At 40.6% G+C, this 26,241-nt stretch overlaps 3 protein-coding genes across 6 annotated transcripts in view; 2 read left to right on the top strand and 1 right to left on the bottom strand.

Annotated features, from left to right (window-relative positions):
• The window catches only part of LOC105452458, a 16,087-nt gene extending 6,040 nt beyond the window's left edge, over positions 1–10,047 (top strand). The window contains exons 2-12 of the mRNA XM_011693563.1: positions 1,107–1,269; positions 1,452–1,475; positions 1,544–1,659; positions 1,750–1,987; positions 2,426–5,146; positions 5,521–5,718; positions 5,857–6,505; positions 6,606–6,803; positions 7,227–7,639; positions 7,728–7,928; positions 8,277–10,047. Of these exons, the coding sequence (XP_011691865.1) occupies positions 1,107–1,269; positions 1,452–1,475; positions 1,544–1,659; positions 1,750–1,987; positions 2,426–5,146; positions 5,521–5,718; positions 5,857–6,505; positions 6,606–6,803; positions 7,227–7,639; positions 7,728–7,928; positions 8,277–8,524 (5,169 nt within the window). The 3' untranslated portion in view covers positions 8,525–10,047. The remainder of the gene's footprint in view (positions 1–1,106; positions 1,270–1,451; positions 1,476–1,543; positions 1,660–1,749; positions 1,988–2,425; positions 5,147–5,520; positions 5,719–5,856; positions 6,506–6,605; positions 6,804–7,226; positions 7,640–7,727; positions 7,929–8,276) is intronic.
• On the bottom strand, positions 9,588–26,241 carry LOC105452460 (adenylyl cyclase-associated protein 1). 3 transcript variants are annotated; one of them, XM_011693567.1, is made up of 9 exons: positions 21,736–23,378; positions 20,590–20,793; positions 18,586–18,925; positions 18,197–18,481; positions 17,843–18,084; positions 17,561–17,736; positions 17,242–17,445; positions 10,932–11,075; positions 9,590–10,845 (listed from the first exon to the last, which is right to left on the bottom strand). In XM_011693567.1, the coding sequence occupies exons 1-9, from the start codon at positions 22,931–22,933 to the stop codon at positions 10,762–10,764; spliced, it is 2,877 nt and encodes a 958-aa protein (XP_011691869.1). In that variant the 5' UTR covers positions 22,934–23,378; the 3' UTR covers positions 9,590–10,761. The 3 variants fall into 3 exon arrangements, with proteins under 3 accessions (XP_011691871.1, XP_011691870.1, XP_011691869.1); XM_011693569.1 differs by lacking the exons at positions 20,590–20,793; positions 21,736–23,378 and adding an exon at positions 26,131–26,241 and having other exon boundaries at positions 9,588–10,845; XM_011693568.1 differs by lacking the exon at positions 20,590–20,793 and having other exon boundaries at positions 9,588–10,845; positions 21,736–22,945.
• On the top strand, positions 11,184–14,360 carry LOC105452459. 2 transcript variants are annotated; one of them, XM_011693565.1, is made up of 6 exons: positions 11,184–11,343; positions 11,472–11,605; positions 11,801–12,081; positions 12,187–12,366; positions 12,725–13,070; positions 13,228–14,360. In XM_011693565.1, the coding sequence occupies exons 1-6, from the start codon at positions 11,328–11,330 to the stop codon at positions 14,263–14,265; spliced, it is 1,995 nt and encodes a 664-aa protein (XP_011691867.1). In that variant the 5' UTR covers positions 11,184–11,327; the 3' UTR covers positions 14,266–14,360. The 2 variants fall into 2 exon arrangements, with proteins under 2 accessions (XP_011691867.1, XP_011691868.1); XM_011693566.1 differs by having other exon boundaries at positions 11,444–11,605.

Raw genomic sequence — 26,241 nt, 5'->3', positions numbered from 1 at the left:
ACGTCTTGCACTAATAATTCGAATGCAAACGGGATCCATCTTCGTAAGTACTTAGGATCGAAGTACAAAGCCAAACATTTTCCAGAGACTCTTTGCCTCCTGTTTTAATAATAAAGACAACTTGTCATTGCAAACTAAAAAATTGTCTTCAGACCCTTGGTCTGAATATAAATCATATGCTCCATTAAAGTAGTATTTTACCATTGAGAACATTAAGGCATAAGGCAAAAACTGTATAACGTAAGCCGCATTTTTCTGTTATTGATTTGCATCTTCACAGATGCAATACAGCATTAAGCACGTATTTATGATGTTTTCAGACAATCTTGAATTAATTAACGCTTAAGATTTAAAAACTAATACTTCTGGAGGTCGACGTCCCCAATTTCGACCTCGATATACTTGTTATTTTATATCTAACAACTTCCTCTTATTTCATATGAGATAGTTAAAGCTCTTTAATGTTTATTAAAGCAACCGGAAACATCGAAAATATCATTTACAGGTGCTATAATACGAGTTGCATTTAGACCTACTTCGTGTTTTAATACGAGAGCAGCCATGCTTGAAAATGCCGACAACACTTGCGAATGGCGCGTTTACCGCTAGACGAAATATTATGAATTTTCCACGCGATCCCGTCCGGCAAGTCGAGCAGAGCTGAACGTTATTCACATCTTGGCACTTCGAAAATTTCTTCTTATCCATGCATTCCGTGCCGCCGGTGGTACCGTTAACGGGATTACTGTACACGCTCGCTCATATTTATCACGCATATATATATATATATATATATATTATTCAACGATAAGTCGCGTGCCACCTGACTCGCTTCGCTACGAATGTATACCAAATGAAAATAAAGAGCACTAAGAAATTATCTCTTTAAAAAAATATAAGAAAAAATGTGCGATCATCGAAAAAGATACTATACACAAGAGAATATCATTGTATGTTTTGTTCTGCAATATTGACAAATTAAAAACTTGTAAAATTTTAAATTATTTATGTTTCGAAATCAAAATTTAAAATTTTTAAAATTTAATTCAATTATTAAGAATAGTCAATAGATGAAATAATATTAAGATTAATGATCCTCATTACAGAGAGACTATTATTTAACGCCAAGATCCACTTGGCCCAGGGTATCAGCAGCAGGAAGAAATGGTAATACTACATGGAGGTTTGGCAGTGCCATGTTAATTATGTCAGCTATGTTAGTGTTGATCGCAGTTCTGGCAATTGCTGGATTAGCTCTATGGATGGGTGGTACGTTGAATATTAAATTTGATCGTTCATTAAGTTGATTAGATCAAACGTAATAAAATTTCCACGCATGTAAAAAAAAAATAGAATTAGAGTTCCTCAAATTTTTACTTTCTTTTTCAATTGAAATAAAAAAATGAATAATAAATTGCATAAAATTAATTATTATTAATTAAATGTTTCAGCTTTCCGAACAGATTCTAAAAATGGTGAGTTTTTCGAATAACAATGAAAAATTGCATAATACCTTTCAACCTTACGTTTCTTATGTTTATAGCTATCGTCGGATTTTCATGTAGCTTCAGAATAGCAAGAGGCGAAAGGTATAATCCCATGTTAAAACTGAACACGAGCATGGTCTTCCGAGAAAAGGAACGAAAATTCAAAAATATTGTAAGCAAATTTCAAGATTGTTCTATTTATATACGTATATAAAGAGGAAGAAATCAGATCTCTTAAAAATTCAATAATTGTTATTTCCAGTTCGAGCTTCTGTTTAGGAGAAGCGTGCTCGGTTTATCCTACAAGCAAACCATGATAGACAGGTTTGAGAATGGGACTTTGAAAGTTTTCTTCAGACTATATCTCGACCGAAGGAAGATACCACGTTCGATCGTAAATATTGAGGACACCATCCAGGACATTATTGTTAAGGAAACATACTCAATTACATCTTTGTTCAAAGATATGGAGCTGGATCTCACGTCCATATCAGTGAAAAGTGAGTAGCGTTAAATTGAATGAATCAGCTTTAAGCAAAACTTAGCTTTATGCTACACTACGTTGACACTTTGCTGGACTTTCATATTTCTGCTACCTGTTTTCTCGCGCCGACCAGAGCCTTTCCTGTCTATTCGTTTTTTAATTAAAATTCCTTTCATTTTCGTTAATATATCAAACTTTCTTTTACTTTTGTTCTTTTTCACAAATCTATTTCGCCCATTCTTTTTCTTGCATATTACATTTGCACAACGTCATTCATTAATCAATTAACTTCTAACAAAATTCGTTTAGCTACAAATGTTGCGTCTCACCTATTCACAATTCAAATCGAAAGTTCGAAGCGTCCAAATCTAATCTGCTTACTGCTTCAAGCATTTATTTATTCTTCAAATAAAATCAGTTTATTTTCAAGAGTATTTCTTTCTCAAAATTTCAGGAATAAATCAGGAAAGTATCGTAAATCAAAAACAAGGACAGCAGAAACATACTATGATTACTAAAAACGGCTTATTACGACCAAATAGAAATAGCAGTTTGATTATGAGTTCGAAGCAAAAAACGAAACCAATCAGGACCGAATCCAGCGAGCCCAATATAGACTTCAACAACATCCCGACCATCCAGGGTACCTACAGAGCAACGAAAGTCAATATTACCGCAGATAATTCAACGAGAGGAATATCCGAGTCGACGATAGATAGCAAAGGACTAGCCACTACTAGGAGAACGCCGTTGCACAAGCACACCACGACGTCACAGAAAGTATTCAACCACGTGGAATCTTCGTCGACGGACGAACCTTCGACATTTTTCATGAGATCCACGGTAGCTACGCTCAGCGACAATAAATCGAACGAAAAGCAGAAGAACGAAGTGAAAACGACGTCTCCGAGGACCACAACTGTTCGAGCCGAATTGGACATCTTCAAAGATTTCCGCAATCCAGCTTTCGAGAATAACTCACCGTGGAAACCGATCGTGCCGGGGTATGTGAACACGGAGTTAAAGTTGCTACCTAATGAAGACGACGTCAAAGAAATCAGTCACACGGAATCGACCACGCGGAGAGTCGTTCCAACGACGAGCGATTCCCGCGATAACGCAAGAGCGCCCGGTGCCGGGACTAACACGACGTCGACGGTGCCAAAGTTACCATTAGGTTCCGTCAACTTTGGCGACGTCGCCGAAATAAATACCTTCGACACGGACAACACCGATTTTCCGCGAGACAGAATCGTCCCAGGTCTGACGGCATCCAAACCGAGCGATAGTGGGAAGCTGGACATCGAAGTAGCCGGACAGCTGCCTTCGGAAACGTACAGCGTCAAACTGAAAGCCTCGTCGTACGACGATAGAGTGACCTCCAGCTCGGAGAACTCGATGATTCGCGGAGTCTCCGAAAATATCCCGACAAAAGAAGAAAGCGATGCCTCTCAAGAGAAGCGTGGAGACTCGAACGGTACTCGAAAAACGGAGGCGAAGCTCGACTCGGCATCGACGACGGAGCCTGACGACCCGTTCGGATCGCGCGGTGACGAGAAAACGAACGACTCGTTCACGAGCGGTATTGGCGTGGCGGAACCTGTACTGGACACGGAAGTCGAACTGGAAGCGAAAACTCGATACAGAGGAAGCGGCATACTGGCGCTGACCGCGCACACGGACGAGGACGCGTTGCGGAACAGGAGAATTAACGTTAATCAACAACCGGTTTACACGAGTTACAATACTCCCGATCTGAACGGCGTTAGCCTCGGGTCCAGCTTGATCGAGAACCCGGCAACCACGAAACCCTTCAGACACACGATACCCGTCGATAAAATCACGTCCGTCGTAAATTACAGCCTCAACGTTCCTCTTGATCACTTGGACGCTCTGTCTCTCTCGGACGACACGGTCATCGACGCAAAATTGTCCCAAGATAAAATTCCGACGTCATCATCGCCACCAAAGAGAATCGTCGAAGTGGAAACCGCCGTTACGGAGCACGACAGTGCGACGGGCCAGCTGCCAAGTTACGGACGAATTACGTCGACGGAGCCGAGCATCGTGCGTATCGTAAAGGACGACAATAAATTGCCGTACCCCAGCACCACTGAAGAGAGTTACTCGGAGTCAAAGCTGATCGCCAAAGATTCGAGCAGCAAGAGAGGCGTGTCGAGGAATTCAACCTTCGTCGAAATCGATATCGTCAAGCACACGCCCGGCGAGTCGGAGGAAAACTGGGAGTCACACGCGGACGAGGCGACGGCCGACGACGACGAGCTGCAAAACAAAAAGGTCTATAACGAAACTCTAAAAGCCTACGTGGTGGAAAATCTCGTGACGTTGGCGCCGGTCAAGAGCAACACGGGGATCGGCAGGCCGGTGCGACCGAGACCGAAGATCGACTTCCCCGACGCGACTCTTTTGGAGCAGTTGTTCGGAGTGCGCGATTACACGCACGACCGAGACACGGCCAACACCGAATTCATCTCTGAATCGTCCTCCTCCTCGCACGAGAGCCAGGACTCCACGAAGGCCGACTCCGGAAGGGAAACTTTGAATCGTACGAGCACTATAGTGGAACAGATAGTCGAAGTTGTGACCTCTATCAGTACCAGAGTGTCGTCCAACATTAAAAACGATCCAGTCATCCTGAAATTCATCGTCACCAATTCTACTAATCCTCATTCAGAGGAGACTTCGACGTCGGACGACGAAGCGGATAAGTCACTCGAATCGGATGTCGACACAACGGAAAGGATATTCTCGCTGACCGTTGAAAAACGACCGTTTTCGTCAGCGGCGAATTTAAGAACGATGCAGACGTCGGACAGGAAAATGTCGCTCGAAGAGAACAGAGTTCTGCTGGAGAAGCTCAAGGAGCTCGCGCAAGTCAAAACGAATGACGATTCCGTGCAAATCATTAGGAACGACTCAAACTTGAGCGAGATGTTGCGACTTCAAGCGTCGTCGTTGAATATCGACGAGCTGAAGAAAATCGCCGACGTCGTGACGGGAAACGAGACTCTAAAGAACGCGAGCTCGGGATTCATGTTGAATCGCGACGGGGTGAAAATATTTACGAAGATACTAAATAAGGAAGAGGACCGAGAAAATAACGCAGACGAGATACGTACAGTGTCAGCGATCCGAAAAATCAGCGAAACTAATGGTAATTATGCAAGCGCAACGCGTTCAAGCGTATACAGGCGAGCGTCAGTTCGCAGAGCTTGGATAGCTTCTTTTAATTTCTTCACTACAACTATATTGAATTATTATAAGAAATCATCTGATTTTTTTTTCTTACGCTGCATAATAAATTTTTTTTTTATATATTCTATCCCTATACGTCTTATATTTTTTGCAAAAATGGATCTTATGACGATTGATTGAGATTTACAACTAATTATTAATTATTAATCTATATACTGAAAGGAGATTTTTTGATATGTTTTACCAATCTACTGTTGAAAGCCTAACAAAAAAATCATCCGACAAAAATGTATTTCGATGTACATATCTAATAAACGAGTCGTATTTTCGCAGATAGCTGCATTGGTTTCCTGTGCGGAGACGGAAAATGCTTGGACACTAGCGCGATTTGTAACATGCTTGTAGAATGTCCGGGCGCGGAGGACGAGGCTAACTGCACGTGCGCTGATTTCCTCAAGACACAGTTGTTATCTCAAAAAATCTGTGACGGTATCACCGATTGTTGGGATTATTCGGACGAGAACAATTGCGGTAATGATATTTAAATTTACATAAATTATCGCCAGGTAAAACTTAATTAAATTTCAATTAGTTTCAATTAACGTTGATACGGGCGGTCACCTAAAAATCTTCTCTTCGATCCATTTCTTATTTGATTTCACTTTACAGACTGGTGCGAGAAAGGTCAATTCGTATGCGGTAACAGCAAATTCTGCGTTGATACAAATAAGGTGTGCAACGGTTTTAGCGATTGTCCCGGCGGCGAAGATGAAAAGAAATGCACCGCTCTGATAGACGACGAGTCAAAGGAAGACATAACTGGATCGCGGATTAACATCGTCCCGACGGAAAATCTATCGAAAAATCATTCCGAGACAGTCAAAGAGCCTTATCATCTCGATCAAGCGATCGAGTCTTCTATCGTGGACACAACTACTCTATATATTCCGCCTGATGGTTTCCAAGGTTCTGAGAGATTAATAAACGACAGGAACGACTTATCTCCGAAGTTAATTGATCAATCGGCTCGAAATAGAAATGCTGAGGGGAGCAAAGACGTGGTTGCAGTTTCCAGTAGAGAAACATCTTTGAACGTTTTGAGGAACGGTTTGACCCCGGGGAATAATTTGCGTGCCAAAAGTAACAGAACTTTTCCAGTAGCAAAGGCTTATAACAAGGAGATCGATAATTATAACAACAGGGGATACCTCGGCATACGAAAAAATGGCGTATGGGGAAAGCTTTGTTTAGTCGACAGCCGCGTTACGTGGTCCATTGAGGATCTTGCTAAGGCCGCGTGCAAGGCTATCACGTATCAGTAAGTAACGTCGCCGTTGAAATATCGGTTAAGAGAAATTTCTGTTTTTCTAACGAAGTTTTTCTAAACTAATATTTAAATTAAATATCTGTGTCTGCAGAGATTACGAAACGGTGGAAAAAGTGCTGGATCAAAACCCGCCTCCGAATCAATTTTACTACGCTTTATCGTACAACGATAGATCAGATAGAACAGCTTTGTCTTTCAAATCGTCCCAGTGCCCGAGCGGCGAGGTTCTCAAAGTGAAATGCAAAAATTTCGAATGCGGAATAAGAACTCAGGTGGCATCGACTGCGAGGTGTGTCTTTAAATTGTAAAACTTCGCGCTAAAATTTCGCGAAGTCGAGCATAAAGAGCTCAAAATTGAAAATTTATTAATAGACTTTTATCGTTATATATGCTGATCTACTGTATATGTATTTCCTGCATTCAAAATTAATATATTAATATAATAACATTTATATAAATGAAATCAAAGATTATTTATAGAAGAAAACTTACCTTATGCCACATTTTTCTGTTAATTAATCTTCATTGTAGAAGTATCTTCCTAAAAGTGATACGAATGAGACGGTACGTTTCAATGTTCACTTCTAAATGCCTCAATTTACATATCAACACAAAAACAAAAATTAACTTTATTAAACAAAGAAATTGATATTTTTATTATATTAAAGTGTACCCTTCTTCGTCTAAAGTAAATTATTCTTTTCTTGTTCAGGATTGTTGGCGGTGCCAGTAGCTCCATGGGCAACTGGCCTTGGCAAATAGCTCTGTACAAGGATGGCAATTATCAATGCGGAGGTGCTCTAATTAACGAAAGATGGGTCGTATCAGCTGGGCACTGCTTCTACCGCGCTCAGGATAGCTATTGGGTCGCGAGAATCGGCGCGACTCGTAGAGGAAGTTTCCGAAGTCCGCACGAGCAGCTCTTACGGGTGGATTACATATCGCTGCATCCGGATTACGTCGACAACGTGTTCGTCAATGACATAGCTGTAATAAGACTCGAACGAGCGGTCAGCTTCAGCGATTACATTCGACCGGTGTGTCTCCCGAAAGCACCGGTCCCCAGCGGAACCGTCTGCGTCGTAACTGGTTGGGGACAAATATACGAAGTCGGCAGGGTGTTTCGTAAGTAGGATATATTCATCTTGGCGCGGGTGAGCGTGATTTTACATTAAAGATATTACGTGTAACACGAGTTATTCATATTTAACAGCTGACACTTTGCAAGAAGTATCAATTCCGGTGATGTCGACGGAAGATTGTCGACGGAAGACTCTGTTCTTGCCGCTGTACAGGATTACATCTGGCATGCTATGCGCAGGATTGGAGAACGGTGGCAAAGACGCCTGTCTCGGGGACAGCGGTGGCCCTTTGGTATGCTTGTCTCCCTTCGAAAATCGTTATGTACTACAAGGTACGTGAATAGCATTGTCATTCTCGCATTTTCATTCTCGTCGCACAAACAAGAGCGGAGGTCTTCAGCACATTTGAGACTAATTATATTTATTATCCATTAAACGGAAATGGATTGAAATTTCAAACGATGGATTCAAATGATTTGAAATGGATTGACCTTCGTGGAAATGAATGCATTTCTATAAAGGCCAATCCAGTTCAATTTAAAAAATATATATATATTTTAATCCATTTCCGTTTACTGGGTTATTATCGTATCTTATAGATATGTAGACAAGACTAAATTAATATTTAATAATTGAATTTCTCTATTTCTTCATTTAAGTATAAAATTATCTTTGTTTAGGAATTACATCAAATGGCTACGGATGTGGAAGACGAGAACGACCGGGCGTCTATACAAAAATTTACTCTTACATGTCATTTATCGATTACGTCATCGCGCAGAAAGACATCAAACCTTCCGCGGTGGAGTTCTGCAAGGGTCACAGATGCCCCCTCGGAGAGTGTTTACCCAAATCACGCGTCTGCAACGGATTTCTGGAATGCTCCGACGGCAGCGACGAACGAGATTGTTCCGCAGTCTCGCGATAATACAAGACTGATATGTCGATATGATAATAATGTATAAATGCGATTTATGTAAGTTAGCACGTCCGATGAATAGATGTAGTTTCATCGATGGAATCGCTCACGCGATTGTATATAAGTTGTATGTACGTAAAGATACGTCGCATCAACGTCTTATTAATCTCTTCAAAGACAATACATGTAAGTGTATTTTTGCAAGTCACGTCACGCGCAAACAATATTTTATAGTACCTTATAGTAATTATCTTCCTACATACAAAAATGTGGTAGTATCAATCTGGAGACAATGCGAGTTCGGCAGTAACTCGCGCAAATGCAATGTCTACAAAGTGCAGTTAGCAATTGAAATTTGCTTGAAAAGAATGGATCGTAAACAGGGGCTGTATGGTTCAAGACGTAAAAGCGAATTACAAAAGGAGATGTGATAGAACATTCCACGTTCTTTTTATATTGTTAGAGGACTATTTTGTTGATCGCGGATCATGTATTTATAGCGTAGAAATAGAATTAAAGTACAGTAAGCAGCAAAACTCGACTAGAGACTGTTGCGGAAAAAACTTTAGATTCTATAATTATACCTTCAAGAGAAGGATTCTTTTACTTGTAGACTAATTGTATATATACATATCAAGAAAAAATAGAATGAAACTTTGCGATTATTTATTTAGAACGAATCTTTGCGAATCTCTCAATGTATCGTGTCTATTAATGGTCAGTTACTTGTAGTTTCTATGTAAACAATCATCTTCATGCAGAATTAGAATTAACTTGACTCGAAATTTATATTAATTATGCTTTTAGGCCAAATACTTTAAGTTACGCTATTGGCAAGATTTGATCAAATAAAAAGAGTCTAGTCTATAATGTAAAAAGACACGACTTATCTTCAATGTACATATTACGAAATTATTATGAAATTTACAATTAATGTAAAATTCACAAGAAAAAAAGATGGCAGCAAATATATTCTTTTTGTAAAATTCATATTCCTTTCATTGTATCCAATTTTTAGTTTGGACAATTAGAAGGTGATTATTGTGTAATGATACAAGGAATGATGTACAACTCTTCACTTTATTAGATTTATTAGTCAGATTCATCACCAAAAAATTATATCCACGAAAGATAGTAAATATATCGTACATACTCATATTTAAATAAAAGCTTTTGTAAATAATTTCACGATACAGTTATTACATTAAAAATAAATGAAATAATTATGTATTTTATTACAAATTGTGCGATACGGACAAATGAACAGTAAAGTTAATGTCGCTGTTGTTTCATAACAAATGTCCTTTAATACTTCACTTAAGTAAGCTTACTCAAGTAACATTAGTATTAGCGTGCTCTCGTTAAATGTCTCACACTGTTATAGACTTCTACTTCCAGTTCTCGATTATTGATATCCCATTTGTAAATACATATCGTATAATACTGAACTCGATAGAGTGAAAGTTAAGAGGCAAAGCATATCGAACTATTGATGATGGCATCCGACACCATTTAGGAGTAATGCTCAGAGGCCTAGTATACCTGGTTCCCGTTAGCTGTACATTGTACAATGTTCACATTCCATCCGGTGTACCAGCAAGTTCTGTGCAGCGACAGGTTTGAGCAAAACTTCTCGCACGATAAAAAATGGTGTAAATGGTATAAAAGAGCGACTCGAAGACGATAAAACCTTTTTTTTGTCCATACTATGTTTAACGTCATACTCGTTATGATTTTCTTACTCTCTTAAAATATACAAATATATCTATCCACAGAAAAAGGAAATTCGTAATGATCCACAAACTCCGCTAGATATATTACAATCGTTAAAGGAGTTCAGCATTTTGCAAAAGTTGATTATCTTGATTCAAGATATTCCCAATTCAGTGATTCGATATAACTCGCGTTAGCCTGACATTTTGACAATTTAACCGCGATCCTCAAACAACAGGAAGCTTTTCAAACGATTTTCATGAATACCGCCAATTATCAAATGCATCTCGTCGATGTATACAACTTATTACACGTTCGGGAAACATAATAACACATATGATCGAAGCCAATCCGTTACGTAAGCGAGATATGCAATACTAAATCTGTTATTTTCTTTAACTCCCGCACAGATTATCCGCAGAAGATAATAAATAATGATATTAATAAACTGATAATATCTTCGACGATCATACCTTTAATTATATTGTTAAGAAGATGCGTAGGCTATGCATATAAATAAATTCCTCGTGCTTTTAGCCAAGGGAATCAACGGCCATGGTACTAAGACCGTTCTGGCTAATAGTAGTCTTAAATTGCTCCGGTACCGGATATTCGCTCTGCAATGTAATATATATTATTGTACAGAATAATAAAAATCCATAAAGATCACAAGTTCGCATCTGCAAATTGTAGGACAACTTACATAATCTCCATTGGGTTTGGGCACCATGACATTCATTTCGCTAGATTTGCTGGTGATGAGTTCAACGCCCAGGGAATCCGTACTTAAATACATTTGGCAACCGTCCGTCTTGTCGATGGAAATAGTGGGTACCTTCCCGAGAACCTGTAACAATTATACAAGGAAGATGCAATTATTATTATAGGCTAAAATTCGTCGCAGGAAAATTGACGACACGTTCAGAGTGCATTTCGATAACAATTGCCTGTGTGTGTAGGTGCTCGGCCTTCTTGCGAACCGTGTCGAACATGTATCGGTAGTGGAAGACACAGGAGCCTGACAGTTCTTCGAATTTCACACGCACAATTTCATCCGTATTAAAATATCACTCCAACAAACACTTCGTATATAATAAAAATGCCGTGGAAAGTTGGTAAGAGCGTTTCTTTTATTTTTAACGCCACGCTAAATTAAACACGAATTGTGTGCACGTCGTAGAAAATCTATTTATATTTATATTATATTTTTCAAAGAATTCGAACGAAACGGAAATGATTTCAGGTGGAAATTTCGAAACTGTAGCGGTAACGTGTGAGACAAGTTGGAAGGAATGTGTAATCGCGGTGGCAAATTATTTATGGAGCGAAGTTGTATCTGACGTGGTTGATTATTTAGCAAAAGAAGGAATTATATGGGTACGTAATTACATATATTTGTAGTAATTGCTTTTAGAAGTTTCTGTTAAAAATTTATATCACAGAATAAATAATTTAAATATTTACATAGAAGTTATTTTTGTTATTTTAGTTTCATAAAATTTTCCGGATCGCCAAATTATCATTAGGCTTAAAAATAACCTTCGATTATACTTTAATCCCTAACGTTTAAAGGTTTTAGCGATAGCCATCGCTTCCACGGTGCTTATCCGTATAAAATATTGCAAAAATGTGCGCACGAAGAATGCTGTGTTTAATAAACAAATACTAAATAAAGTCGGGTATAAAATTCAGGATCTGGAATTGAAAATCAATGTTTTAACATACAAAATGCAATACGGAACGTGGCCGTTACCACATCAAATCTGTAATTTGAATCCCAAGTTCCGGAAGATCAGAATGACTTTATCCAATCCGGGTGACCGGAATAATTGGTTAAAACACGTGTTACTAAAGTACGTAAAGAGATAAGTTAAAAGTATTAAATAGTCAATAAACTTTTAATTAGTCGATTACAAAAGAGCGTAGATCTTAATATATTTATGATAACTTTATTTCAGTCCCTCATCGGAGAGCAACGTGTATGCTCCTTATTTAAAACCGCCACGATCATCTGTAGCAAAACTGACGAATTGTTTGGACGTAAAACAAGAATGTGCCCCACATGTTAAACACAGTGAATTGTCAACAGCCTGCAGCAGCATTGAAACTTTAAAATCTACTAGTGACCAATCTGTGAAGTACAAAGATTAGAAATAAATTATTTGACTTTACATTAATTTTTCAGGTTCACACAACATTAATAACAACTAATCGTTTATACAGATAAGCAAAATGGTCTTGGAATGTTTCAGAAATACTTTGCACTTTCTCTCGATAATGATCCTTTTAGCTGATTCTTTTTTTAAGCAAAAGCATTAATAAAAAATTATTAAATACGTCTGCTCGGCGTGTCGTCCAAGATTGAAAAAATACATTAACATAATATTATATCAATTATTATACATTTTACTTCAGTCTGTTGTCTACGAATAAGAATTCTGAGAAAACGCAAAATCTTTGAGGCAGCGCAATCGCTGATTTAACTTATTTTGTTAGTACATATACATGGAGGCCACGTACATACCCGCAAAATAAGAGTACGAAGGAAAAGGTTTCGAGAAGCAAAGATTTCACATTGCAACGACGAAATGTGCAGCTTCTACCATTGAATTCGAACGCGATTAATCGACAATCTTCAAAAACGACGCCTCCCTTGACGCAGAACAGCGCGCACGCGACGAATGTTAAATACAATCCATGCCAGAAATTCACGGAGACCGTCTATGAATGTAAGTCATTTCTGAAGGAGTTGCAACGTAAGGATAAACGTTCGCGTTCGTTGAATCGCTCGTCTGAAATGAGCAAAGCATCCACTTTGAAAGCCGCACACGCAGCACAACGAGTAAGCTTATTAACCGCCGTACTTAAATCAACTCGGTAAATGAAATTATGTATAATAACATATAATAACATATATATATATATATATATATATATTATATATATATATTATTATATATTATATATATATAAAACATATAATAATCGTTACGTTCTAGTCGGCCCTGTCCACAACGGAAGAGCGAGAAACATCCCGCGGCGCTTCCGCAGCAGCAAAACGAGAAGAAATAAACGAGACGAAATTCGTGGAACGGATAAAAGATAACGCGGTAGAAGGTACGAGCGAGGAAACATATCGTGAAAATAAAGTGAATCACGTATCGAACGACGCTGTAGCTTTAAAGACCACCACCCACCCTGCACCCCCGAGAGAACTCGTCCCAATTATTCCGATAATGCGACCGGCGCGCAACATGCAGCCCTCTCAGGAGACTTTAGTCGAGGTCAGAAGGACACTTCAGGGTTTGCATGACGTGTTGCAAACGTATCAAGACACGACGCGGTCCCCGGAAGGGCGGGAATCGACGGATCGGCAGATCGACGAAGCAGACTCGTTTATAACGTACCCGATCGTGGACATCTCGAGCAAATACCTCGAGCTGAAGGAAAGTTTGTCCTCCCTAGCCGAGTATTCGTCACACACGTCGAAAATGTATCGATGTTCCAACGAAAATGTCGCATTGCGAAATACTTGTAAAGGAATTAGCCGGCACGATATACGGAGGTCAGTTAGGGGCAATCCTCCAGCAAAGCCGTACTTGCGTTCCTGCAGCGCGATGTCACAGACATCGGGAAATGAGCGTGAAGAATGCGAAAAGGATATTTTCGATTGCGGTCGTGACCACGTATTAGAATCGAGTCCCGAGGCCAATAAAGATGCAATGAAAACAGATACTCCATTCAGTGCCCGCGACAACATATCTGAGGCGGACAGAATAGTCTATATCTTATCACCTGAAAGTAAGGATACTCAAGACGGGGCATCGTTAGAAAGACTCGCTACTGGAAAATTTAGCAACACGTTCGACGAGGAACAATACCGAGAGAACGTGACGATATCTCAAAATAGCAGTCAAAGTAAGATGTCGATCGATAGCAATAACAGGCAAGAAAGATCGACGGCACTGCTGCTTCAAGAGGCCCTGCATTTCAAGAATGCCTTATTGACGCACTCGAGAAAAAGAAGTACTCGATAGATAAACAGGGCGATACCGCGGATGAATCCTCGCTGGTGTCAAGCAACAATTTTCCGTCGATGATAATAGACATCAAGGAGGACGAGCCGGCTGTCAGTAATTCCCGTGGCAAAATCGATCGACGTTACATCTGTCTGGAAATGAAACAGCGACGCGACTTGTTCTCTCAGCCTCTGAAGAAAGTTAACGCACTCGCGCGTCGCGAGGACGAATGCGACACGGAGTACCAGGATTGTATTCCCGAAACGTCCTCGGAATATTTTAGCATTACGGATCTCGCGTTTCATAACGACGCCGCGATCGAGAATAGCGTTTCGTTGGAGACTCCGATTTACGAGAAAGTAATCTCGATAACGATACCGGTCAGTGCGAAAAGCCAGGATGAAATCAATGCGAACGAGAGATCGACGCGAACGAAAGCTGTCCTACAAAATTATCGAGCTCGCGTGCGAGAAAATTTAAGAGAGGATGCAGCCTCCGACATCAGTGGCGATGTGGCCGGTAAACGTTCGCTGACGGTGCTGAAACTCGAAGATCTCATACTGGAACGCGTTAAAAATATCAGGGATTACATGGACACTTTTCTTCACAGTCAAAATACAGCGATTTTCAAAGCGCGCAAGGCACTCCGGTGTCAAGGTAGAAGCGATACTTTTCGACGCTCAGACGAGGCGAGTCACGTAGTGGTGCACAACCGATCGCTCGCACCGTCCAGCTGCAGCAGCGCCGATCGAATTATCGGCTCTTCGAAGAAATCGTCGGATCTTTTGGCAAATAGATGGTCGAGTTACGTGGACGAGTACAAACAGGAGACGGATGATGTCTTGAGATGCTCTTCCGACGTGTACCTAAAGAGAAACCCGGGAATGTTCGCGCTTATTACTCCTATTGAGAATAAATTTTCTAACAAGAACGATACACGACGATCAGACGTATCTATAGGAAGGGAGGAAGCTCTGTCTCTTCCAAGAGCTCTAACATATTCCTGCGAAAGTGACTCGAAAGCTACGGATAAAATATCGGATACGATCGCGCGACCTCGTCGCGAAGAGCGTATTGCGTCAAATACAGAAAACGGTAAAACCGATAAAGGCACAGTAGTTGATATAACTGCGGACTTCCATAAACGCAGCAAACAGACGCAAATCACCGAAAGTAAGCCATCAGTAATGTCGCGTTTTCTACTCGACGTTGCGAACGTTAATGCGAAAGTCACTCACGCAGCACGCGAGGAATACCCGACAAAATCATCTAATTGCAATTCGATCTCCCATAGTAATTCCTATTTCACCGACGAGGAGATAATAAGTGATGTGAAAATGGATAACGTGTCTTCCGAATCTACGTCGAACGTGAATCACTCGCACGGAAAGTTGAACGTACAGAAGGAAATCAAACATGATGTTATCAAAGAGCAACTATTTGTTCTCGGTGAATCAGAACGTGATTATTCGACGAGCGCGAAAACATCTCCAAAGATGGAAAACGATTTTATCTTTGATTCTGCTGCTTCTCTACTGCCTATCTCGTTGCGCAAAGAAAATAAAGCGTTAAATACAGACAGTATTTTATCAAATAATTTAAAGGGAAATGACGAAATATCTGTAAACATCGCACATTTTTCACCTCAAGTAGAACGTTATTCGACAAAACCATTCCAGACACATTCCCAGGTTAAAGCCAAAAGCGACATGTCTTTAGTAACTAACAGGCGTAGGGATTTAAAAAAAGTGAACATATATCCAAAGAAATCACATTCATTTTTGATGCGTCACAACACCAGGGACTACATCAGCGGTATGTTGCATCAGCCCTATGCAAAACTGCACAACGATAAAGGCAAATGTGTAAAGAATAAATTGCGACTAACGACTCAATCAAAGTCTATTATATCGTCACGAAAGGCGTCCACTAAATCTTGCATACCAATCTCAAAGAATCGTTTGGAATCGCCTCATCGAATGAAATATCAAGCGCAGGAGAGAAATCCGTTGACTATGTTATGGGACGAAAAGACTTGTGCGAAAGATCACACAACGGACGAGGAGGTCGCGCGAAGTGACAGTGTTTCAATGAGCAAGCATTTGCGCGTGGAGAGGACTGTGTCGAATTTAACTAAATTGAATATAGAAAAGGGCACGCTTGATAAAGAATCGGAGAGCGCGATATGCAGAAATAGCAACGTACCAAGGAAAAATTCGGCAGTTTTGTCTAGTGATCAAACTGTAGAGTCTCTGGCAATCGAGAAGGAGCATTCGGACAAGAGAGATTTATGTAGCAGGAAATCAGACGCAAGCATACTGCAGCATATAGAAAAGATCGCTTCTAAGGAGGTAGTCGTTATTTCTATTATGGCGAATGACAGTCTACGGAAGAAATATCCGGCGGATCTATTTATCTTGAACACGAGGAATATCAGTCCCACGACAGATCTGCTGATACATAAAAATAAATTGTGGACTATTACTGTCGAAAAAACGGAAAAAGAAGTTACGGCGAAACCTTCCATTACAGATACATGTACATCAATGTCTGAATTACAATGAATGCATTGAAACGCAACAACTTGCCTTACCTATGTAAATATTTTTAATATTTTTATGTGTCGAATTCTTTTATATAAGACTGCATTTTTTCTAAATAAACGTTTTGTTTACACTTGTATGTATTAAATTATATATGAGATAGTGACAGATTTTTTTAAAGTTTACTAAATATCTTAAATTATAAGATATCGTAAAATTAAGAGCAAAATCGAAACGAAACACAATTTCTCGTATATAATAAAAAAGAAGAAAATCTCTTATCATATTGACATCTGGCAATGTCATCTATTTTTTAGGTATCAATATGTTTTTTACATCTAATAAATCTTTATTTTATCTAGTATCTTCCCTCTTTAATCTTAACATCATAAAAGCATAAGTGACTAAAGCCTGAGCTAATAATAAAAGGACCTATTCTATCCATACATACCTGCATTTGTACGCTTTGACAGTTGACGAATTCGACACTGGCCACGACAGAATCGAATACAACGGATGATTTGCGACAGGAATCCATGACGACGGAATTCACTTTGCCTTTGACAGTAAGTGTGCTATCCTGACACCGGAACATGTAAATCACATTATTCATCTCTACGTTATCGATTACTAAATTCTCACCCTTGTGATACTCCTGCAAAAGGTACAATATTTTTAATATAAATAATAATAAACGTAACAATAATATATAATAGGTACAGCGGTACACATTTTTTTAATATTTTTATTTTATTTGTAAAATATCGTACCACAAGCCATTTTTTGCCATCTCTGGTAAATACGGGTGGTTTGTCAATAGGCGCATTCGCCGGCAACACGGTTTTCATCAGTGCCGCGTTGACCGTCGGCGCTTTAAACGGTGCCGGCCCGGATCTCAAGCCAGGATTTTTATGCGTCTGCATGTCTGAGGTGACTTTTTTCAAACCTACACACACAATAAAAATATCAAATGTTGCGTGTAAACTATAAATATTCCCGTACAGAGATTACAGAGACGCGCGAGGAACAAATGTATATATAAGTCTATTCACTTTTCGTGATGTCTTCCCCTTGATTAATCTGAGCGAAAAGGGCGCTTCTGTCGTCATTCAATAGCGGTGCGATATCACCGATTGGCATCGAGGGCGGCGGAGGGGGTGGTATACCGCACGCGCCCGCAGGTGCGGCAGTTTTTCCCCACACTAAGCCCGTCGTATGATGTTGACGAACGTACTGCTGCAAGTCGGTCAACGTTTGCACCCACGCTTTACACCAGTCTATGTGTATTTTGTTTCTATAAATGGCAACAATTTTTTAGCTTCGCTCCGGAATAAATAACGAAAAAAAATAATGAGCTTTAGGAAGAGAGAGAGAGAGAGAGAGAGAGAGAGAGAGAGAGAGCTTACTTTTCCTTCCAATCTTTCAGCACACGATTGGTGTAAAATTGCCCGGCGTCATTCATTTCCTTTACGTAGGGAGCAGGCGTAGGCGACACGGCGACCCACCCCAAAGCTGGGATACTTTCACTAATTGCCGACAAGTGATTGAAGAACGGAGATCCACGATTCTTCTCGCGAAACTCTTGAATCTGCTGTATCTGTTGCGACATGGGCGCAAACAGAGACACTTGTTCGGACTGATTCGCCGGCGCGGCCCGGCTCGCCGCCATTTGTACAAACTGAAGCTGAATTCTGAAATTAATTGGAATACGTTTAATAATTTATTCGATATTACGTATTTATGCACATCTGTGTCTTCGATCTCGACGTAAAATTAAAAATATTGTACTACTTACTGAAAAGCCTTCTCCACGAGCTTGCTATGCACAGCCACATCGCCGCCAATTTTCTGACTTAATTTTAAGTATTCCTTAACTGGCCCAGCCAAAAAGTCCTCGTATCCGGCGACCGACATGTTTGCAGGTGGACTCGGAATAATTTCTTGCCTCGACAATGGAGATAAACGAGGGGATAAACTACTTCCTGACGTAGACCTGTTCGGGGAAGGTGTGCTCGTTTGTACAGCGGTGTCTTGCGTCTTCACGACAAAGTGTACGTTTTCGAGTCGCTTTGTTACGTTTTCCAATCGGTTCACCAATTCTTCCAGATGTTCTTCCTTTTCGTTGCTCTCACAACCTGCAATGTGTTTTATAAACAAATGTATAAACGTTAGCATGTATAAACTGTAACAATAAGACGAAAAAGATGATTCACTCGCGCTTGAAAGTAATAACATAAAACTGATAAATAAACGGCGTAATGAATAACGTAAACAGAAAAGTAAACTGTATTCCACGCGGGTTACACTCGGAAATATCCGGGAAATTCAGACGCTTGGAATACTCGTCATCGAGTACTTGGAACACTAAATATAGAATACGTTTATAAATAGTTACGTTAGTATAACTATATCGCGTCTAGATGTAGTACGTAAGTGTGTGCGTATTAATAAGATTATTGTGTTAAAATTCAGTGTATATACACACACACACACACACATATGTATTAATAATATACAGTTTGATAAGAAAAAACGCGAGCGGCATAACTTTTAAAATTATAATGATAAAAGTGCGTTTAGTAGTATTTGATTACAATTAAATAATTGTAATAAACGATTCAGTCGTCATCAATAATTGTTTGGCATTTACGCACTTTCGACTAATGAAGCATAATTTTTTAAATAAAAAACGTTAAATCGATTTAAACACTCGCTTATATTTATACTTTAAAATATCGTTTTTAATAGACTATAGATATTGTCGATGGGTTTTATTAGGCAAAAAAGAAGGTCAATTAAGACGAAGATTCTCTTCTTTTCACTGGATAAAGATGACTCCGGTCAAAAAAGTTGTCTTTAAAGACGTTATCTTGAAAAAATATAAGCCCCGTTTTACAATGCGTCGTAGATTAAAAAATCTCCTGATGCACATAGAATCTTCCCGCTAATAAAATACGCATAAAAATTATACCGATCACGCTCTTTCTTAACAGACTATTTATACGTTTTGTTTTCTTTATTTTTAATTTTCGCCAGAATGTTACCTAGGTTTCGAAGAATATTGCAATTATCCTATTATAAGTGGCGATGCGGCTACTAGACTTTCCGAAAATTGGCAAGAAACTGAAAGACATCTCACAAATGAGATGACTTTTCGCCTGACGCGAGAATACTCCAGACTATTATTAGAGAATCCGCCAACATCGTGCAGTTATAGTCCCATCCACACAAATACGCTCGGCAAATGATTCATAATGTAACATAATCGCAATGGCATTACTGTTAGCACATAGAGATTCAATCGTCATATCTAAAGATATGTAATATTACGTGGAAATCGAAAGAGTGCTATCACAGTTGCAATCGCATTGCATATGCCGTCACGTAGCTAAATTAAATCTCTGTCTTATCTTTCTCTTTTTTTTCCGTGTATTTTAACAAAATGAAATATAGTACAAATATTAATAAAAAAATTTTGCACGAGTGACAAATTTTTTCGAGACCGGAAATTAAAATATATTCAATATTTATTTAATAGCGCTCGCCTATATATTGTATATATATATATATATATGACGGCACTGCGCCTACAATTTACAAAGTTTTCCAGTTAAACGGCTGTACAAACTATAAACTGTCGTAAACCGGTATAATCCACGAGAGTGGATCGTAGGTACAAACTACACGGAGAAGCTCTCGCGAGGCGGACGTAACGCTGGGCTACCTATTAGACCTTAGAGTTAACAGCGCGTGAAAGAATAACAGCAAGCGATTGGGAAATTCTCAAGCGAGTCCTAACCGGTGTGCACCATCGGTCCTAGCGGGTCGAATCTCACTCGGTGCTCCGTCGAATTCTGCGCAGCTTGCAACAGATCGGAGAAGAATCTGTGCCGCCTTAAAGCTAACTCGTCGCGGGCGACGGGCGTCGCCGGCGGTTCCTGCATGCCGCTGCATCCACCCGAGACGTATTCGCCGTCGTCTTCCTCCGACAGCCAACGTGGAACTACGAAAATGACATACAACACGTCGAGCTTTTTATTCTTCTAAGGGATTCATGCCTTTTCTTGAAGAGCCTTGCGGGGCCACACGTGGCCACCCGCTCCGCCCCGCCCGTCAAGTTAAAGTTAACACAACTCCCCCCCCACACATAGACAATTTACAAAGTGGTAAGTGTCAGATCACCCGCGGATATTGTTACAAATCGATGCTCCTTCTGCTGACGCGAGCGCTGCGTAACACGTTTACGTGGAATATGCATTCGCTTCACGAAAAGAGCCCGCTTTTATTTACAAAACAAAACGAGATTTACATATGCCGCATTTCACTTCAAATCAAACACACGTAATTTTTTCTGTAACTTTATGACAAGAACAGCGTAATATAATAATTAACAAGAGAAAATTTTAATTGCGAATTTAATGAAACGTGTTTGATAGTTATTTAATTATTCATCTCTAGTTTCTGCGTTTGTTCAGTATGCCAAGCACAGTATCGTGCATTTTTCATTTGGCACGTATATTTGCTATAAATGTTCTACATTAATATTTAAATATTAACATGTTTGAAAATACGATTATTAATATTCCATACTTCAAAAACAAAATTAACGTGATTGAATATATAACATTTTAATATATTTAAATTTAAAAGAAACAGATTTGAATACATTTTTTAAAAGAGAAAAATCTCTTGTTTAGATATAGTTAGTAATTCTGTTTGTTCAGATATTAAGAAAAAATTTTTTGAAAATACGACGATGTGTTTATTTCATAAAATAACTGTAAATAAAGATAGAAGAATGATGTGATAATAATAAACAAACCCATGTCAAATGTCGGCATATAAAATTATAAAAATGTATTAATCTGATATTAATGATATGGGCAGACATGATATAGCGAGTCGGTGATCTGTAAATCACGGAGACGAAGGAATCCTAATATACCTGGTGGCGCCTTCTTAATCTCGTTTTCGCTTGGATAGCCTTCGAATACCGAGTCGTCGCCTTCCTCCTCCGGCCCGTCATCGATCGTCCTTTCTATATATCCCGACGCGTCGTAAAGATTCATTTTCACGGGACCAACAGCACCAGTGGAGTCGACGTCCTCCGTCCAATCTTCGGCGGCGACGCCGTCGAGGATGTTGATGTTGTCCTTGTCATCGACAATCCGATCGCCGGTTTCTTCGCCGGCTTCCTCAACCGTTTCCTTCGTCGAGGTCGAGCTCGAGCTCTCCTCGATGTCGGTGCTCCCGTTCTGCGAAACTACGCACGAGCTCCTCATCATGAAACTGGCGCGAATTACTGGTGGGGTGAAAACTAGCGGGGCATCTCTGTCCTTTGGCAAAGCATCTTTACCGAGCATCTCTATCAAGGCATCCTCGTTCTCTAGCCAAGCATTTTTATCCTCTAGCGTGGCATCCTCATCCTCTAGCCAGACATTCGTATCCTCTAACGAGGCAATCTTATCCTGGAGCGAGGCAATATTATCCTGGAGCGAGACATCCTTATTCTCTGACGAGACATCTTTATCCTCTAGCCAGACGTCCTTATCCTCTAGCGAGACATCCTTATCTTCTAGCAAGACATCCTTCTCTTTTATCGAGGCATCCTTATCCTCTAGTGAGGCATCCTTATCCTCTAGCGAGGCACCCTTCTCCTCTAGCGAGGCATCCTTCTCCTCTGGCGAGGCATCTTTATCTTCTGACGAGGCATCCTTAGTCTCTAGCGAGACATGCTTCTCTGGCGAGGCGTCCTCGTCCTCTAGCGAGGCATTCTTTTGTGGCGAGGCATCCTTATCCTCTGGCAAGGCATCCTTATCTTCTAGCGAGGCATCCTTATCCTCTGCAGGCGAGGCAATCTTTCTCTCTGGCGAGGCATATTTATTCTTTTGTGACGAGGCATCCTTATCCTCTGGCAAGGCATCCTTATCCTCCAGCGAGGCATCCTTATCCTCTACCGGAGACGTCTCCCCCGATTTCTGCAAGTTGCCATTCAACTGGTCCACCTTCACCGTGGATTCAATCTCATCGTCCACTTCGAAGGAACCCGCGGTCAGTTTGGGTGACCCGACCGGCGTGTCATCCGCGTCTGATCTCTCAGTACTCGCCCTCTTCGACGTCTGACACACGCAGCACTTGAACATCGTTCCTGTCTATCATCCACCTCGTACTCCACGTATTTGTCACCTATCCCTGCCCTTCCTAAATGCGTATAGCCAGTGGTACAATGGTATCACCGAGAATTATAATCTCTCTCTCTCTCTATCTCTCTCTCTTCGATCCGTAAACTCTCTTATAAGTTAATGTTACAAACTTCCATTCGGTTCAACGAGAAAACTGTATGTTTCTTAATAGACTTAACAGTCAGAAATTTAACAAATATTTTCAAGTATGAGACAAGGTCAACAATTTCCCAGCCGGAGAATATTTGATTCGAGTTCCGTTCCCCTACTTCGTAGCCGTCGACGCCGCCTCGTGCAGCGGGTTAAACGATCCGCTTAAATCGTCGATACGTTCAATGGTAAACATAACAGGTCAGCCACACAACTGACGCGGCGCTATAAGCCCAAAGCGTGTGTCGCTGCAGGATCCACACCAACGTCGTCTTTTTACACGCACCTTATACATACGACGCGCGCGATAAACGCTTTCAAAGCAAAAAGCAAAACTCAAAAGGCACGAGCAATCGAAAATCGCGCCCGCGAAACGATTGCCTGTTGCGACGTGACGCTCTGTGCTCCTTTTTCTCCCTCTACTCCAGCGGCTCTGAAAAATTCCGAATGCACCGGGATGCACAATTTTCTGACAGCAACAAGAAATTCGAAAAATCGAACGTAATTATCCCTCAAATTGTCATCGCACTCTCGTCGTAACAGCAAAACAAACGGCACGAGAGGGTCCTGGAGACCTTTCGCTGCAGAGCCGAGTGTCGGAGGGGAAGACGGGAAGCGCGGATTCCAGAATGTTGGAGTACATCCAAGAGCAGCCACAGGATAACAAAATGCAAAAACCGCACTCGCCGAAGTCGCGATAGCCGGGTGAAGCCTGAACTTGAGAATTTTCGATTGTCGGCGATAAGGAAAAACGGCGAAAGGAAAAAGTCGGCCGGTTTTTCGAGAGGAACGGCGAGGGCAGACGGCGGCGATAACGAAGGCGCGAGCGGAGAGGCGGCGGCTCAGGAGATAACGTCCTGGACGCCCGCCCGGATTTGACGTTCCCAGTTTCGACCGGCGCGGTGCGTCGTCCCGTCCCCGCCGCGCCGCGCCTTCTTCTCGCCTACCCGGCTGCGCGTCCCTTGTGCTGCCGCAGTTCGGAGGTGGATCGCAACATCGTGCCTTCGGGACGATTTTCCGACTGAATCCCGGGATTAACGGGATTAACACTCTTGACTGTCAAGCGTTATTTTAAATAACTCGATTGTTTACTTTAAATGTACTTTAAATGTCTGAATATAATTTATTAGCGTTGCTTTAATTGTCTTAAGTACTTAGTAAAATCATTCTTGAACGGGCTAAATAAAACCCGTCACCCGCAAATGAGCGACGGGACCTTTGCGGCTATTATACGCGTCATCCTGCAGATATGCGTGACACGGCAGTCACAAAGTGTCAATCCAATTTTCTCGACCGCGATATCTCATTGTCCCTAATTTAATTTTCTCTACTACATTGCGAGGAAACACTAATAATTATCCACAGAATGTGGCGACGTTGAAAAAATAAATTGAATAATTGATTTCAAGGACGATTGTCACGATCAAGTAATTTCTCTTCTTGTAGCTATTAAAATTCAACTGACTCAGTTAGAGGGGACTCCGGTCAAAGTTCGATTAAATTAATCGGCGATTAATTCAACCGGCACAAATGTGTTTACAATAAAGTTTCTGATTGTACAATCCGTCGTCCTCAATCTAATTTTTCTTTTCCGTGTGTCAAACTAAAAATAAAGTTAAAATTCTGTCCGTGATAGCAATGTAGACATTTCATTGATAAGTCAACTGTCAATTAATTGAACATTGATCGCAGTTATCCTAATCAGATTAGCATCCATTTTGTAACTGGTCAATAAATAGAAAAAAAAATGAATGATAATAGATCGCTATAACAAATGACATAATAAATTTACTCCACCCTATAAAGACCGCAATACTGCTATAAATTTGTCATGACATAAATGTATTGCAACGTAAGTACATTTCGATGGAATATCTACATTTTTTTTAACGACGTGGTAAATATATATATTGTTCGGCGGCATACAATTCAACCTGCTTTTGTCACACTTTCACACTATAATTAAATGTATGGCATTCTTCCATGTGCATCAGTGCAGAGCGCTAACCGAATTTGCTATTAATCTCCTCGCTCTGATAAATCGAACTGCAGAAACGCAGTATTTCAGTAATAAATTTCGCGGATAAGTTTAACGAAGGTGACTCCGATTAAATTGCAATTAACTTAATTGACGATAAATTTCCAATTTCCCGTTGTCCTTAATTTCATTTAAATTAAAATTTCATATAAATTACATTTCTTAATAAATTATATAATATTCTCTCTCTCTCTCTCTCTCTCTCTCTCTCTCTCTCTCTCGTATTTAATCTTACTTAAAAAATTCTTTAAATAATCGTATTCTTATTAACTTAATCGATGACAAATACAACCGGACACATTCAATCGACACACAATTTCTAACTACATAATTCGTTGCTCCAATCTTTCTTTCCACTTGTCAAATAAAAAGTCAAAATTATTCCATTTACATTAACAACATATTACGCTCGACACGTTAATTGAAGTTAATCGGAGTCTCACCCTATATACATCATACAATGCCGCTCGAGGTTATCGTACCGGACGTTCGCGCAACAGATGTGCGAAACCTTGACAATGGGAATTGAACAGTTCAACGAGAAGTGACAATTATTTGTCGGCCGTGATCAGGTGCAGAGGTGGCCCTCGGCGGAGTATAGCCATGACGTGACAGCGCGGCGCGACTCGCGCGAGTGCACACGTCACCGGCATTGAACGTCAAGTGGAATGCATGACTCAAAGCGGGCAACGCTCGCCGGAATGCGCCGCGACACGACGACGGGATAACCAAACTTTGCACCTCCGGCCCCCCGTGAGCTTAGCCGCGGAGCGTGAAAATCCGCGCGGAGAGAAGAAAAAAAAAGAAATCCACGGCGCACTCTTGCGCGCGCTTTAAATGACCCTCGCGATCGCGCTCGATATATCGGCGGGGTCTCTCGAACGGGGAAAAAAATTGAACGAGAAACTTTACGGAAAGGGAGCTGCACGTCGTGTCGCACACGGCGCGGCGCGAATGTACATGTACTCACCGTGTTTTCCAGCGGAAGGTACTCCGCGTGTGACTCGCCGTCTCCTTGGCTTGGCCCCGGTCCCTCCCTCGACGAGACACGAGATAGAAATCGGCGTGGAAGCGATCGGTG

The sequence above is a fragment of the Wasmannia auropunctata genome, unplaced genomic scaffold (genome assembly GCF_000956235.1).
Source record: "Wasmannia auropunctata unplaced genomic scaffold, wasmannia.A_1.0 LD336031.1, whole genome shotgun sequence".
Taxonomy (NCBI): Eukaryota; Metazoa; Arthropoda; class Insecta; order Hymenoptera; family Formicidae; genus Wasmannia; species Wasmannia auropunctata.
Note: the sequence above shows the minus strand (reverse complement) of the source record. Positions and strands in the feature narration are given on the sequence as shown.

What these genes read in the sequence shown, in the direction of transcription:
- LOC105452460 (XM_011693567.1), bottom strand. Translation starts at nt 22,933, where the DNA reads ATGTTCAAGTGCTGCGTGTGTCAGACGTCGAAGAGGGCGAGTACTGAG. An exon ending in GTCAAAGCGTACAAATGCAG is followed by an intron (nt 11,076 to 17,241) that starts GTATGTATGGAT and finishes TAATTGTTACAG; the next exon opens with GTTCTCGGGAAGGTACCCAC. An exon ending in CCAAACCCAATGGAGATTAT is followed by an intron (nt 10,846 to 10,931) that starts GTAAGTTGTCCT and finishes ATTACATTGCAG; the next exon opens with AGCGAATATCCGGTACCGGA.
- LOC105452459 (XM_011693565.1), top strand. An exon ending in TTAAAACACGTGTTACTAAA is followed by an intron (nt 12,082 to 12,186) that starts GTACGTAAAGAG and finishes ACTTTATTTCAG; the next exon opens with TCCCTCATCGGAGAGCAACG. An exon ending in CCGCACACGCAGCACAACGA is followed by an intron (nt 13,071 to 13,227) that starts GTAAGCTTATTA and finishes GTTACGTTCTAG; the next exon opens with TCGGCCCTGTCCACAACGGA.